A 15,607-nucleotide genomic window follows, 5' to 3' on the forward strand; every position below is an offset into this window, starting at 1 on the left:
GGGCTCCCGGTGCATGGAGCCTGCTTCTCCCTCTGCCTGTATCTCTGCCTCTCTCTCTCTCTCTCTCTGTGACTATCATAAATAAATAAAAATTAAAAAAAAAAAGCCTTCCCACTCCCTTGCTACATGTAGCTATTGTCCCATTTCTCTTTTGTCCTTCACATCTAAATACCTTCCAAAGAGTTCTCTCCACTTCCTCACCTCTTAATCATTTCTTCTTGTTTTGTGTGTGTGTGTGTGTTTTTAATTTTTTAAGATTTTATTTATTTATTAGAGAAAGAGAGCACAAGCAGGGGGAGCAGCAGAGGGAGAGGGAGAAACAGACTCCCCGCCGAGCAGGGAGCCCAATGAGGGGCTTGATCCCAGGATTCTGAGATCATGACCTAAGCTGAAGTCAGATGCTTAACCCACTGAGTCACCTAGGCGCCCCTCTTTTTCTTTTTTTCTAACAGCTTTATGGAGATATAATTCACACACCAGACAATTCACCCATTGAAAATGTACAATTTAATGGCATTCCCAAGTGTTGTACAACCATCACCATGTTTGATTTTAAAACATTTTAAGCATCTCAGGAAGAAACCCCATACCCTTTAGCTACCACCCCCAATGACCAATCACCCCAACCCCTACAAACTAGTAATTTACTGTCTCCATAGATTTGCTTCTTCTAGATATTTCAGGTAAATGGAAGCATGTGATATGTCATCTTTGTGACTGGCTTCTTTCACTCGCCATGATGTTTCCAACATTCATGCATGTTGGATCATGCATTACCACTTCACTCATGGCCTTTTCACAGCCAAATACTATTCCACTGCTTGCACCCACCACATTTTGTTTATTCATCAGTTGATGGACCTCTGGGTTGTTTCCACCTTTTGTCTATTATGAATAATACTGCTGTAAACATTCATATGCCAGCTTTTGTGAGGACAGACACTTTGATTTATCTAGGGTAGATACCCAAGAGCGGAATTGCTAGGTTAGATGACAACTCTACACTTGGCCTTTTGAGGAATTGCCAGACTGTTGTCCAAAAAGGCTGCACAATTTCACATTCTCACCAACAGTATATGAGATAATAACCTACACTGGGGGAACCCCGGGTGGCAGAGCGGTTTAGCGCCTGCCTTTGGCCCAGGGCGCAATCCTGGAGACCCAGGATCGAATCCCACGTCGGGCTCCTGGTGCATGGAGCCTGCTTCTCCCTCTGCCTATGTCTCTGCCTCTCTCTCTCTGTGTGTGACTATCATAAATAAATTTAAAAAAAAAAAATAACCTACACTGGTTAGTATCTGACATTCTGGGTTTGGGGGTTTAAGTTTTTAAATTCCAGTTAGCTAATATCAGTGTAATATTAGCTTCAAGTGTACAAATAAAGTGATTCAACACCTCCATACAACACCTAGTGCATACCTTAATCCCCATTACTTATTTAACTCATTCCCCCCCAACCCCCATCTCTTCTGATAACCATCAGTTTGTTCTCTGTAGTTAAGAGTCTGTTTCTTGGTTTGCCTCTCTCTCTTTTTTTCCCTTTGGTCATTTGTTTTGTAAAACCATATGGTATTTGTCTTTCTCTGACTTATTTCACTTAGTATAATACTCTCTAGTTCCATCCACGTCATTGCAAATGGCAAGATTTCATTCTTTTTTTATGGCTGAATAATATATATATAAAATAATGTAACATATATAATAATATATATCATATAGTATATATGTAATGATCACACCTTCTTTATCCATTCATTAATTGATGGATACTTTGGTGGTTTCAATAATTTGGCTATTGTAGATATTGCTGCTATAAACATTGGGGTACATGTAGCCCTTCAAATTAGTATCTCTGTATCCTTTAGGTAAATACCTAGCAGTGCAATGCTGGATCATAGGGTAGCTCTATTTTTAACTTTCTGAGGAACTTCCATACTGTTTTCCAGAGTGGCTGTGCCAGTTTGTATTCTCACCAACAGTGCAAGAGGGTTCCCCCTTCTCCACATCCTTGCCCACACCTATTGTTTCTTGTGTTGTTGATTTTAGCCATTCTAGTTGTTGTGAGGTGATATCTCATTGTAGCTTTGACTTGCATTTCCCCGATGATGACTGATGTTGAGCATCTTTTCATGTGTCTATCAGCCATTTGTATGTCTTCTTTGGACAAATGTCTATTCATTTCTTCTGCCCACTTTTTAATTGGATGATTTGGTTTTGGGATGTTGAGTTTTAAAAGTTCCTTATAGGGGGATCCTTGGGTGGCGCAGTGGTTTGGCGCCTGCCTTTGGCCCAGGGCGTGATCCTAGAGACCCGGGATCGAATCCCACGTCGGGCTCCCGGTGCATGTAGCCTGCTTCTCCCTCTGCCTGTGTCTCTGCCTCTCTCTCTCTGTGTGTGTGTGTGTGACTATCATAAATAAATAAAAATTTAAAAAAAATAAAATAAAAGTTCCTTATATATTTTAGATGCTAACCCTTTATCAGATATGTTGTTTGCAAATATTTATCTGACATTTTTATTACAGATACGCCGCCTTGGGTGTGAAGTGTCTCGGTCACCTCTATCCACTACAGCTTGTTCCCCTCCTACTATACCTCTCCTAATGGCCCAGTCAGCAATGACCTCCTTGTTGCCATATACAAAGTCCCATTTGGTCCAAATATGACTTGACATTTCAGTAATGATATCAAAGTTATATTTTAAATAAATTTTAATTAAAAAGAATGTATCACTATAAAGAAAAAAACATAAGGTAAAGAAAAGTGTACCAATGATGTACAGATATGGCAAAAATTGTGAGGATGGTCCCAGAATGACTGACATTTGGGAGGCACTGTTTTAATCAAACCATCTCTCTAAATTCCACAGATGTTAAGCTCTGCTCCAGACCTCACATGTTGACCTGCTCCCCCTGCTTCCTTCCCTCTGCCATATATTACTTCTGAGGAATGGAGAGTAGGGTTCAAGGGCTGGGGGAAGCACTCACAGGTTCTTGAAAGCGTCCTCACGCAGGTCCTGGGGGAGCTTCTCTGGGATGTCTGGCTGCAAGAGGCTGCCTAAGGAGCCCCTCAGGACCCTGCCCAGGATCTCCACACACTCCAGGGAGTTCAGCACCTGGAAACACCTCTCCAGTGTGATGAGAAACAGGCTGCGGTTCACGCCAGGGCTCTGCAAGGCTTGTTTCCGAATCTCTCCCAAGTCAATAATGATGTCTTCCAGCTCCTAAAGTAAAGAAAGAAGCTAGGGTTGTCTTGAAAGAGGCCTCTAGATTTGGAAGCCCTGGGAAGAACCACACTTAGCAGTGGGGAAATTCAGGACCACTGTTTAATAGCACACTATGTCAAACCTTCTAGAACTTTCCATCTCTTACAGAACAAAGTCGAGGCCTTCACCTGCCTCAACACACTAGGCAACTTTTTAGGTGCGTGCTTGAGCTGGAATTCCCTCCCCACCTCCTTCCTCTAGCAAAACCAGCTCATCCCTCATGGACAAGCTCAACTATCATCACCTTCTTGGTGAAGTCTTCTCAAGTGCCCTCCTACTTTGGTCAAATCAAATCTCCCTCCAATAAGTGCTCCTAAGAGCACCTTGTGTCAAACTCTGTGGTGCATTACAGATGCTTATGGACCTGTCTTTCCTCCATGTCAATGGTTCTCAACCCTGGATGCACAATCACTGGGAAGTGATCCCAGCACCACCATTCAAAGTCTTATTTAACTGGTCTTCAGTGGAGCCCAGGTACCTGACTATACATGCAGCAGGGGTTGAGCCAGGAAAATCCTTGAGGCCCAAGCCATGTGCTTAGTGGAATTCCTGGTTCCCAAAAAGAAAAAAAACATTGAGAAAGCCTGCTAGGATGAATGAATGAATGAATGAATGAATGAATGAATGAATGAATGACTCTTTTGAACCACAGAACCCAGGAATGCTGACAGGGCTTAGTCACAATTTGATTGGCACCACAGTCTTTCACCCAGCTCATCCTACAAACATAATAACCACAATGACCACACACTAGGCATGTAGGGCACCTGACTCCTAGTGAACACTCAACAAATGTTATATGTTATTATTATCTCAGTATCACAGGTGAGGAAAACCAAAGATAGAATAAGCAACCTGCCCAAGCTTACACAGAGCGAGGATCTGAAACAAGTATATCTGCATCCAAGCCCACACTTCTAACTATGACGGAGTGTTTCCTAACTTTGGTCATTTACTCTTGGGGGTGCTAAACAGTGTAGTGGTTAAGAATGCAGTTTAGGAGTTCTGAAGCAGAGGTCTGTGGCTAGAATGTGAACGTTAGGGAAAACCGCACCTCCATTTTACTGCCACAGAACTCATTTCCAGCATTTCCTTCAGGAATTAATATAGACAATAAGCCACCAAAGCAGTAGCGGGACCTTACATTTGTCATCAATAGAAATCAGACACTTTCATAACACATTATAGTTGTCAAAGATATCTTTAAATCTCCTTTATAATCAATACCTCGTAAAAATTACAAAAGCTACTTGACTCACAGCTAAATTTCGTTATTGGATGTGTTAAGCACATAAATCACTATGCTCCAAATGTGTGTTTTATTATTCTGATAAATGTCTTTCAATAGCATTGGCCTCCTTTGTATTTTATTTTATAGATTTTTAACATGTTATGTTGAAAGGGGCCCATAGGCTTTACTAGATGCCAGAAGGACTCACTGCTGGAGTCAGGAGCCCAGGTTCTCACCTCAGATCTGCCACTTTTGAGCTGTGTGACACAAGGTTACTCCTTCAACCTCTCTAAGACCATTTCCTCATCTGAATATTGAAATGGTATTATTATTGTCCTTATTTCAAAAGATCCTGGAAAGGATTCATTCAACCCATGCATGTTAAACCCTTAGAACAGTGTTGGCAAACTATGATTCACAAGCCAAATCTGACCTACTGCCTGTTTTTGTGAACAAAGTTTTATTGGAACAGATCCATGCCCATTTATTTACCAGCCACCTATGGTTGCTTTCCTGCTATAACAGTAGAGTAAAGTAGTTGTGACAGAGAATACATGCCCTGCAAAGCCTGAAATATTCAGTATCAGGTCCTTTACAGAAATAGTTTGCTGACAATTCCCTTAGAATAACACCTGATGCATAGTAAATCCTCAGCAAACATTAATCAATATCATTTTCATAGACCACCATCCTCAGTTTTGCCATATCTTTGCACTGCCTATACTATTTACTTCAGTATTATTTACTTCATTCATTTTTTAACTGACCTTTTTTTAACTAAAATTCATTTCAAAAGGAAACATTACATCTCTACCAAACTCACAGGTTGGATGTATCCATTCTATTTTAGTAACACACATTAAAGTAAGTCTGTGACTATTAAAATGTTTACAGGTTCAACTTCTTCTAAAAAACACTGTTTCACATTAAAGTATCTCTGATAAAGAAAACTCCAGGGGTGCCTGAGTGGCTCAATTGGTTATGTGTCTGCCTTTGTCTCAGGTCATGATCCTGGGGTCCTGGGATTGAGCCCTGAGTCAGGCTCCCCGCTTAGCAGGGAACCTGTTTCTCCCTCTCCCACTATCCCCTGCTTCTGCTCGCCCATTCTCTCTCTCTTTCTCTCTCTGTCAAATAAATAAGTAAAATCTTTAAAAAAAAAAAAAACTCTAAACCTCGCCTTTCTGGGTCCCAAAGATTTTCTGGGTCTCATAGACCTTGCTCTGTGATACTCTCCGATCACCAACTTTGTTTTATGGAAATTTGTCTCTGTTTTTTTCTACCCCCAGACTATAAACTCCTTGAGGGCAAAGGTAGCCTTTCATCTTTGTACCCAGTATCCACTGATGCACAGCAATCATTTGTGGATGTTTATCAAACCAAACTATTAGAAGCTCCTCAGTACCACCCCCCCCCCCCCCATTTCTTAGTTCCCATGAGAATATACAGTATAAGACTCTTCATTTGAGCTTTGTAAAAAGTAAGTGAGAAAACCAAGGTCTGTAACTCCTGGAGAGTTTGTAAAAGGAGAAAGTGGTAGGAAGACATAAAGAAGGACTGAGTCAGGCTCAGTTCAATTCAATTCAACAAATACCAACTGGCCCTGGATTTCCCCTACTCTCAGAGTGCCAAGAATGCCTCACCAAGAGGTCCTTCTTGTCTTCTAAGAGGCATTTCATCACAGTGTGGAATTGCTGAGCATCTGTGTCTCTCAAGTCCTCTAGCAGCTTCTGGGGCTGATACAGACGCTGCTCCAGGTGGTTTTCCATGGCTGCCTGGATATGGGGTGTTGAGAAGAGTCAGTGAGGACAGGACAGGAGCACGTGGTCAGCACCATGGCCAGCAGCCCAAGCAGGCCACCTACTTCCCTGCAGAGCCCACAAGCTGGCAGCTTGCAGACATGTTTGATTTGGCTAGCTGCAAAATTTTTCATTAGCTGCCAACATTTCAAAGTCAGGGGATTCCCCACAAAAATCCAGACTTCCAATTTCTCTTGGAAAACACAAAGATTTGACAATGCTAAGCATATCCCCTTCCTGGTGATAATTGCAGGCTGAGGGGCAGCTGTTCCCTGTAATTACACTCCTCTTCACCACCCAACCCAGCCAGCCTGCCTGGTCCCTACGGGTGATTGGGGTTTCACGTCCAGACCATTGGGCAGTTCCTCTGTCCAGGAAGTTTACCACCCCCAGATTGGCACTCCTCAAACCCCCTCCCACGCCCCAAGCTACCAAAGTAGAAGCAAAATTCAGGCAGCATGAACAAACTCCCTCTTGGCATCCCCTCCAAAGTGAAGAGGAGAGGACAACAGCCTCTCCTAAAAGAAATTACCTCTGCTATCTGGGGAATTATTTTCTAAATCTCCACTAAATAAAAGTGCTCTATAGAGGCAGCATATTGTGATATCATGGGCAAAAGGTGGGCTCTAGATTCAGACAACCCACGTGTACATCTCCACTTTTCAACTGACTAGCTGTGTGGCCTTGGACAAGTTAACCTAACTAGGATTGATAGGTAAAACACAGGATGCCCAATTAAATTTGAATTTCAGTTAAAGGGTGAATAATTTTTTTAGCATAAGTACATCCCAAATATTGCATGGGATATATACTAAAAAAAAATTATTCATTGGTCATCTGCAAATCAAATTTAACTGAGAACACTGTGTTTTTCTTTAAGCAACCTCTACACCCATACACCCAAGGTATAACTCAAACTCACAACCCCAAGATCAAGAGTCGCATGCTCCACTGACTGAGCCAGCCAGGTGCCCTGGGAATACTGCATTTTTATTTGCTAAACAGGCAACACTACTTTGGGGTCTCAGTTTTCTTAGCTGAAAAATAGACACAGTGAAGACTTACCATTTGGGTTGTTATGAGGATGAAATAAATGTGTGTAAAGTGTTTTCAATACTGCCTAGTAGACAGTAAATGGTATAAGTGTCACTCATCATTTCCTACCCTAAATGAGTTGAATAATTATTTACTCAGTGACTCTCCCTCTAGAATGCAAGGCCCATGTGGGTAGTAACGTGATTGCCTTGTTCTCCTCTGAGTCTCCAGTGTCTAGAATGGTGCCTAGCAGAGATAAGAGGCTAGATAAGTAGGTACTGAATGAATAAATAAATTTATACATGGGAAGAAATAGAAGATATCTATTCAACAGGTTAAAATATATACATCTCATGAGAAAACTTACTGCTGGAGAGCAAAGGGGCTGGCATTACTTGCCTTTAGATTGCCATAGACTGAGGAACAGAAGAAAGAAAGCAGATGCCATGAGGCCAACAGCCACCTCCAGCTAGTGGGTGTCCTGCTAAAGGGTTAGCAACCAGCTCTCTGAATGTAGTTCTCACGTGAATGTTGGTTAATATTTTCATTATCATTATAAAGTAAATAAAAATTGAAACAATAAAGACATCAGAACTTCATTCATCAGGGACGCCTGTGTGACTCAGCAGCGGTTGAGCATCTGCCTTCAGCTCAGGGTGTGATCCTGTGGTCCCGGGATCAAGTCCCACATCGAGCTCCCTGCATGGAGCCTGCTTCTCCCTCTGCCTGTGTCTCTGCCTCTCTGTGTGTGTGTCTCTCATTAATAAATAAAATCTTCAAAAAAAAAAAAACTTCACTCATCAAAGACGTTATGACTTCTTTGCTGAATCAAGTAGTTTTTTAATAATAAAAAAGTATTTCCTTGGGATCCCTGGGTGGCGCAGCGGTTTGGCGCCTGCCTTTGGCCCAGGGCGTGATCCTGGAGACCCGGGATCGAATCCCACATCGGGCTCCCAGCGCATGGAGCCTGCTTCTCCCTCTGACTGTGTCTCTGCCTCTCTCTCTCTCTCTCTCTGTGACTATCATAAATAAATAAAAATTAAAAAAAAAAGATTTAAAAAAAAAAAAAAGTATTTCCTCAATTTTCTGTATAATGGTAAAGATACAATATACCACACCGGGCTGATGACCACATCAATGAGGCACATGCTCTCCAGTTTGCCACAGTCCCCATCATGACCTACCACTCCACAAACATCATTGCCCTCTATCAACATGCCTATGCTACTGTTCTTCTTACAGTAGTGTTAAAAGGGAAGAAAAATATTTCTTGGTCCCATGACCAAGAGACTGATAATTATACCCAAAGAGCCAGTCTTCTGTAATTCTGTTTAGCAACAGAATCCCACAAGTTTTAGCTGATCACATGGCTTCTCAGATAGGCCTCTCTTCTTCCTCCTCTGCAGTAACATGAGACTGTGGACTGTGAGCCAATGGCACATGAGTGGGAGGAAGTGAGCAACTTGCAGGTCATGTCCTTAAAGAGAAAATGCTCTCTTCACTTCCTCTTTCCCAACACTCCCTCTCCTGGGTTGGAGAATGGATGTGCTGTTTCAATCATGTGAGCAACAACTCCCTAGAGGATGACAAAGCAACAGGATAGAATGAACCTGGGCTCCTGGATAATCTTTTGAAACAGAGCTTCTGAGTCACCTGGGGGCACTCAGTGGTTGACCATCTACCTTTGGTTCAGGTTGTGATCCTGGGGTCCTGGGATGGAGTCCCACATCAGGCTCCCTACAGGGAGCCTCCTTTTCCCTCTGCGTATGTCTCTGCCTCTTTCTGTGAGTTTCTCATGAATAGATAAATAAAATCTTTAAAAAAAAAAAAAAAAGATTTTCTCGCTCTCCCTCTGCCCCTCCCTCTGCTCACTTGTTCTCTCTCTGAAATAAATTAATCTTTTTTTTTTTTAAGAAAGAAATAGAGCTTCCTCTCCACTCTGGATCTCCCACCTAGCTCTGAAATATAACATGAAATAGAAATAAACTACATTGTTTGTGCTGCTGGAATTTGGGGTCTCTTTGTTTCAGCAGCTCAGCCTACACGTTAATACACCAAGTCTCCATCAAAGGTAGAAAGCTGGAAAACCACAAAAGAGCTTGTATCATGTTTCAAAACAACTGGACAGAACATGTTTCTTTGTAGAAGTGAAAATTAGCTCTATACCTAGTCCACTTCTCCATCCAGCCTGGCCCCTGAGCTTACAACCCTTGAGAACTGGGAGGAGAATATGTGATAGGGATGAGTCTCAGGTACACACCTGCAGGCTGGGGATGGTGAAGGCGACATTCCGTGAATTCAGATAGGCCAGGATTCTGTGGCACAGGTCTGCTGTCCACCCATGGGAGCTTCAGTTGAAGACAGGAGAAGGTCACGATGACAGATTCCCCTGTGATGAGTAGTTCCCCTACTTGCTAAGTGGCCAGAAGACCAGAGTTCAGAGAGAACATAGGGAATGGACCAGGGATGCTAGGAACTTTGTGTTTGGAAGAGGTAGGAGATTTGTTAACCTGGCACAGTGGTGGGGGAGTTTCTGAATCTAATAATCTTCCTGGATCCCATTCTCTCAAAGACAAAGATCCATTTCTGAGCTGTGCGCAATATTCTAATTTCTGTAACAATCCACTTGGATTAACTACAAGACAAACAGACTGACTTGGAAAGATGACCTTACTATATTAAATTTTAAAAGCAGATATAGTATATACCATGAGAAGATGAAATGGCATAGTTAAAGAGTGTGAGCTCAAAACCTGGATTTGAATCCTGGCTCCACCACTTAACTGTGTGGCCTTAGGCAAATTACTGAGTTCTCCTGTGCCTCAATTTCCCTCTCTCTGTAACATAGCTAAAAATTGGGATGAGTTTATTTGTTCACACATGTAAAGTCCTTAAAATGGTACCCATCACATAGAAAATGCACAATTTCATTCAGAACAGTCAAAAATTAGAAACAATTCAGATGTCCAACAAGTAAAAGGTTAAACAAATATGGTATGTGCATTCAATGGAATGTCATCCATCAATAAAAAGGAACAAGTTGGACTTTAGCTTCTAGCTATGACAAAGTAACTGGCAGCAGATAAATCCTCCAGCCTTAAACAATTAGAAAGCCTTTTATAATCCTGTTTTTGTTACTAAATAAATAGATGAATGAATAAATGAACACAAAGATAGATAGATGATAGATAGATACATAGATAGGTAGATGATAGATAACTTTAGCCTGAAATAGTATATCCAAAACTATTGACTGGAGTTAAAGTTACATTAGGAAGAAGAATGTGTACGGGGACTCTCACTTTAACATAATTGAGTACCCTTGTCATGGGCCCCCAAGCCCCTCATTTCTTCTCCCTCATAGTATTCATCATATTAGCATGATCTGTTAGCATTTGTCTTTCCACAACACTCTCTAGTTCCCTGGCCCACAACTCTGGTATCTAACACCAGCCCATATGCTGTATACAACATGAAAGGGCAATGGGCCCTAGAGCCCCACTACTGGATACACACCTCTGCTCCACCACGCTTCCCAGATGCATGACCCTGATTCACCCGTCCCGTGCCTTAGTTTCACTATTCTGTCCAAGGGGATAACAACACCTTCCCTGGGGGAGCTTTTGAGGACTGGACATGTTTCTACACACAAAGCACTAACAATGGTAGGCTGCTGCATAGTAAACCCTCAGTAAATGTTAACACCTGTGCCAGAGCAGAGAGGAATAAAAGTTTGTGAAACTCATGTAGCTACTTTAAAACACTTGTACCCTGGTTGATATTTTTTGTAATGAATACCTAGGTATGTATTACTTTTTACAATTAAGAGATTTTCACTTAGGAATTTTTATTAAACATCTATTCCATCCCTTCCCCTCCCCTCTGGAGTAGGTTACCTTTGAAACTGTATGAGATCCAGTAATGCTGCATGGGAATAAAATGAAAAGACAACTTTAAAGAATCATTCCAGAGAAATCACAGGCACATTCTATTTGAAATTTTTAGAAGCAGCAATGTGGGGAAGGAGTAGAGACATTACCATTCAGATAGCTTCCATCTATTATTTCTTCCTAAAAGGTAAAGAAATATCATCAAGTAAAACATCCAAAATCTCATCTTCAGGAGAGGAGATTTTGGTTAAAAGAAAATGAAATACTCACCGCCATTTTTTGCAACAATGGATGCAAATCTGTAAGAAAGCCATCGAAGGTATAACTAGAATTGAATTGTGTGATCCACAGAAATACACATATGAGTTAGGAAAAGATCCCCCACCCAAAAAAAGTCACTCATGAAGGAAAATTTTAGTGCATTTCAATTATACCTGTGCCCATATGTGCCCAATGTGAGAAAACTCTGGTTTGAAAAATCCTTTTAGAATAATCCTGAAAATCCTACACGTATGTGTGCATACACACACACATGCACACACATACTCACACATATGCATACATCCCAAACACTCTATAGTATCATGTACCTAAACTGGTCCATCCCATTACATTCCTTAAGATGTGTGGTAACTATGGCAGATTATTCCTCCCTCAGGACTTACCCTGCCTGGAATCTGGAACGCTATGACTTGCCACTCCATGGCTCAGAAAAAAGAACAGGAAAAGAAAGTATGTCCTAGGTTCCTGGGACATCATCCTGTAGTTAATTCAAGCACAGAAGTAATTCAGGTTTTTATTTTTAAAATATACTTAAAAACATTCAGAAGACTTGGGGCACCTGGGTAGCTCAGTCGGTTAAGCAACCAACTCTTGATTTCAACTCAAGTCATAATCTCAGGGTGCTGGAATGGGGACCCCCGAGTTGAGCTCCATGCTCAGCGGGAAATCAGCTTGGAGATTTCTTTCCCTCTCCCTCTGTCCCTCCCCCTGCTCATGCTCTCTCTCTCTTTCTCTAAAATAAATAAATGGATCTTAAAAAAAAAAAAAAAAAGGAACATTCAGAAGACAAAAAGGAAAAACAAATTGACTCAGAACCCCTTGAAGTTTTTTTTTAAATAAATTTTAAATTCCATGTACTTTGCTCTATCTAAACCCCCATGCTAGTCAAAGACACAATCATCTCTCTCCTTGATGACAATGGGCTGTTTATATTCTTACAACCCTTTCTCATTCCCTTCAGTCCAGCAAAGAGGAGTGATTAGAAGCATATGCTCTGTTATATCTGACAAGCAGTTTATATCCAGACTATAAAAAGAACTCTTACAATACAGTAAGTAGAAGATAAGCCGGAGGCAAGAATAGATACAAACTTAAGCTTCATTTTAAACAAAAGAAATGGCCAGGTATCCCTGGGTGGCGCAGCGGTTTGGCGCCTGCCTTTGGCCCAGGGCGCGATCCTGGAGACCCGGGATCGAATCCCACGTCGGGCTCCCGGTGCATGGAGCCTGCTTCTCCCTCTGCCTGTGTCTCTGCCTCTCTCTCTCTCTCTCTCTCTCTCTCTCTCTCTCTCTGTGTGACTATCATAAATAATTAAAAAATTAAAAAAAAAGAAATGGCCAGTAAACTTACAAAATATCATCAGCATCATTAGTTATCAGGAACATGCAAATTAAATGCACTATTAGATAGCACTACACCTAGCTGGCTCATTTGGTAGAGCACGTGACTCCTGATCTCGGGGTCATAAGTTCGAACCCCACGTTGGGTGTAGATATTGCTTTAAAAAAAGGGTATCAGGGATCCCTGGGTGGCTCAGCGGTTTAGTGCCGCCTTCAGCCCAGGGTATGATCCTGGAGTCCCAGGATCGATTCCCACATCAGGCTCCCTACATGGAGCCTGCTTCACCCTCTGCCTGCGTCTGTCTGTCTGTCTGTCTGTCTCTCTCTCTCTCTCTCATTAATAAATATATAAATCTTAAAAAAAAAAAGGGGGGGTATCACTACCTACACTGGAGTGGCTAAAAGTTAAGTAGACTGACAGCACCAAGTACTGGCGATGAGATCCTAAAAGAAGGAAGACCATGAGGTTATAAAAAATATATATTGATCTCTGCTCTGAGTTCCTGGCACAGAGCTCCTAAAACTTAATAAATTCCTAAATGGTAAAAGTACTAGTATCATCTTTTTTCCATTGAGGGGACTCTGGGTGGGCTCCTGGTTGGCTCTAGCCCCACCCCCATCCTCCAGAGAAGAGACAGGAGCTGAAAATGGAGTTAATAATTGTGCCTATGTGGGCACCGCCAGTGGCTGGGCAGCGCCGCCTTCAGCCCCGGGTGTGATCCTGGAGTCCCAGGATCAAGTCCCATGTCGGGCTCCCTGCATGGAGCCTGCTTCTCCCTCTGCCTGTGTCTCTGCCTCTCTCTCTCTCTCTCTCATATCTCAAGAATGTGCTTTTCACTTTAATAAACTTTCCTGCTTGTGTGATCCAACCACTATGCTGTGTGTCTGTTCTGGAGTTCATTCTCATGACAAGACCAAGAACCTTCGGTGACTCCTTCAGGTCTGACTGGGTAGAGGCCCCATGGTCCAGGTCCCCCTAGTTCCCCTGGCAACACAGCCATGTCACCCAGAAGTTGTGGGTGACCTGGAGACCTACACCATGGACAGGTACTGAAGCGGGGTGAGAGGGGAACAGTATCATGGGACTGCTCTGACCCAGGCAGATGGTATCTGAGTTAAACTGTAGGACACCCAGCTGGCATCACAGAATCACATGGTGTGAGGAGAACCTCCACGCTATTTGGTAACCAAAAGCATCACAAGTCAAGTGTCTGGTGTTGCATGCTTTGTGCAAGTGGTAAAGGACACACTTTGGTCTGAAAGACTCACAAGAACAAGAACAAAGAAGGAGCTGGAGAACCGGATTCCCCCGCTCAGGAGGAAAAACCAAGGTTCTTCCATATACAAACACCAACAAGCTGGCCCCTGGAAATCCTCCAGCTGGCTGCCTGGAGTTTGCTTCCTGGAGTTCCTCATGTGGGATGGTGGGCACAGTGCACGTTCCAAGGACAGGAGAGGGGATGAGGGGGCTCCTATTACCTAGTGCCAGCTCACAGGTCACCCCCCAACAGTTACATTATCCCTCAAATGATCTCCTCCAACAAGGGGTCACCAAACCACAACCCAAATTCAAACAAGCCACCTGGTCTTACGTGGCTCACAAGCTAAGAGTGGTTTTTCCATTTTTAAATAGTTTAAAACACACACACACACACACACACACACACACACACACACGAGTGCTATCTCTTGATACATGAAAACTTCATGTATGGAATTTAAATGTTAGCGTCCCTAAGTAAAGGTTTTGTGGAATATGGGACCAGGCCTGTTCACGTCAGTATTGTCTGTGGCTGCTTCCAATGCTGTGGCAGCAGGGTTGAGTCAGTGCAATGAGACTCTGTTCTACGAAGCTGAAAATATTGATTCTCTGTTCCTTTGCTGAAAAAGTTTGCCAAGCCTGCTTTTAGAGCTACACACTTCCATATTTACAAGAAGAAATGTGGGGTTTGAAATGGCTTCAAAATAATAGGGGAGGAAGGAGGTGGTTATGAGTTGCCAATGGAAGCTGAGTGATGAGTACATGATGTTCAATATATATATATATATTTTTTTTTTTTTAATTCATAGAGACACAGAGAGAGAGGCAGAGACATAGGCAGGGGAGCCCAATGCAGGACTCAATCCTGGAACTCCGGGATCACGACGTTGAGCCAAAGGCAGATGCTCAACCACTGAACCAACCAGGTGCCCCAAAGTTCAATATATTCTTATGCCTACTTTTGTATGTGTTTGAAATTTTCCTCACAAATGATTTTTAAAAGAAAAAGCAACTAAAGAGACTGCGTGTTTTTAGTAAAAGAGGGGAGGATAGATGAGGGGGAAAAGGGGATGGGTGCTCACAGGAGGGGACACACCAGGAGGAAAACAGGTAGGGATGGGTCTTTCAGGTCAAGTGGAAGGAGGGGGGAACCCCTCAAAATCTGTTTATAGATCAAATCAGATGAAAACTGGGGCTGCATTTTGCTTCCTCTGACTCTCAGGCAGCCCACACCCCAATTACCGGATGCCACCCTCTTGGGATATTAACAGCAACTTGAAGGGAAGCCCCATAATGCCCACCCACGGTTTCCTGGGATCCTTTCCTACAGATTTCTCTGGTATTGTCTAGCTGGTTAAACAAATGGATGCTTTAACCCCCAAGGGGACTTCCACAACCAGCTTTGCAAACCATTAGGCTCATTTTACTGCCCAGGGCAAAAACAAACTGAAACTTTTGAAACCTACAAACACTAAAAGACACACATTCCAACAGGTTTTGAAGTTAGA

General features: G+C 42.5%; 1 protein-coding gene across 2 annotated transcripts in view; it reads right to left on the reverse strand.

Moving 5' to 3' along the window:
* OTOA (otoancorin) overlaps positions 1-15,607 on the reverse strand; it is a 71,448-nt gene that overhangs the window by 52,655 nt on the left and 3,186 nt on the right. For both annotated transcript variants that reach the window (XM_072751359.1, XM_072751358.1), the window contains exons 2-8: positions 11,882-11,976; positions 11,487-11,515; positions 11,366-11,396; positions 11,223-11,250; positions 9,587-9,674; positions 6,136-6,267; positions 2,987-3,222 (exon numbers count right to left, since the gene is read on the reverse strand). In XM_072751359.1, coding sequence (XP_072607460.1) covers positions 2,987-3,222; positions 6,136-6,267; positions 9,587-9,674; positions 11,223-11,250; positions 11,366-11,396; positions 11,487-11,515; positions 11,882-11,975 — 638 coding nt within the window. In that variant the 5' untranslated portion in view covers position 11,976. The remainder of the gene's footprint in view (positions 1-2,986; positions 3,223-6,135; positions 6,268-9,586; positions 9,675-11,222; positions 11,251-11,365; positions 11,397-11,486; positions 11,516-11,881; positions 11,977-15,607) is intronic.

Source organism: Vulpes vulpes, chromosome 3 (genome assembly GCF_048418805.1).
Source record: "Vulpes vulpes isolate BD-2025 chromosome 3, VulVul3, whole genome shotgun sequence".
In the NCBI taxonomy this organism is placed as follows: Eukaryota; Metazoa; Chordata; class Mammalia; order Carnivora; family Canidae; genus Vulpes; species Vulpes vulpes.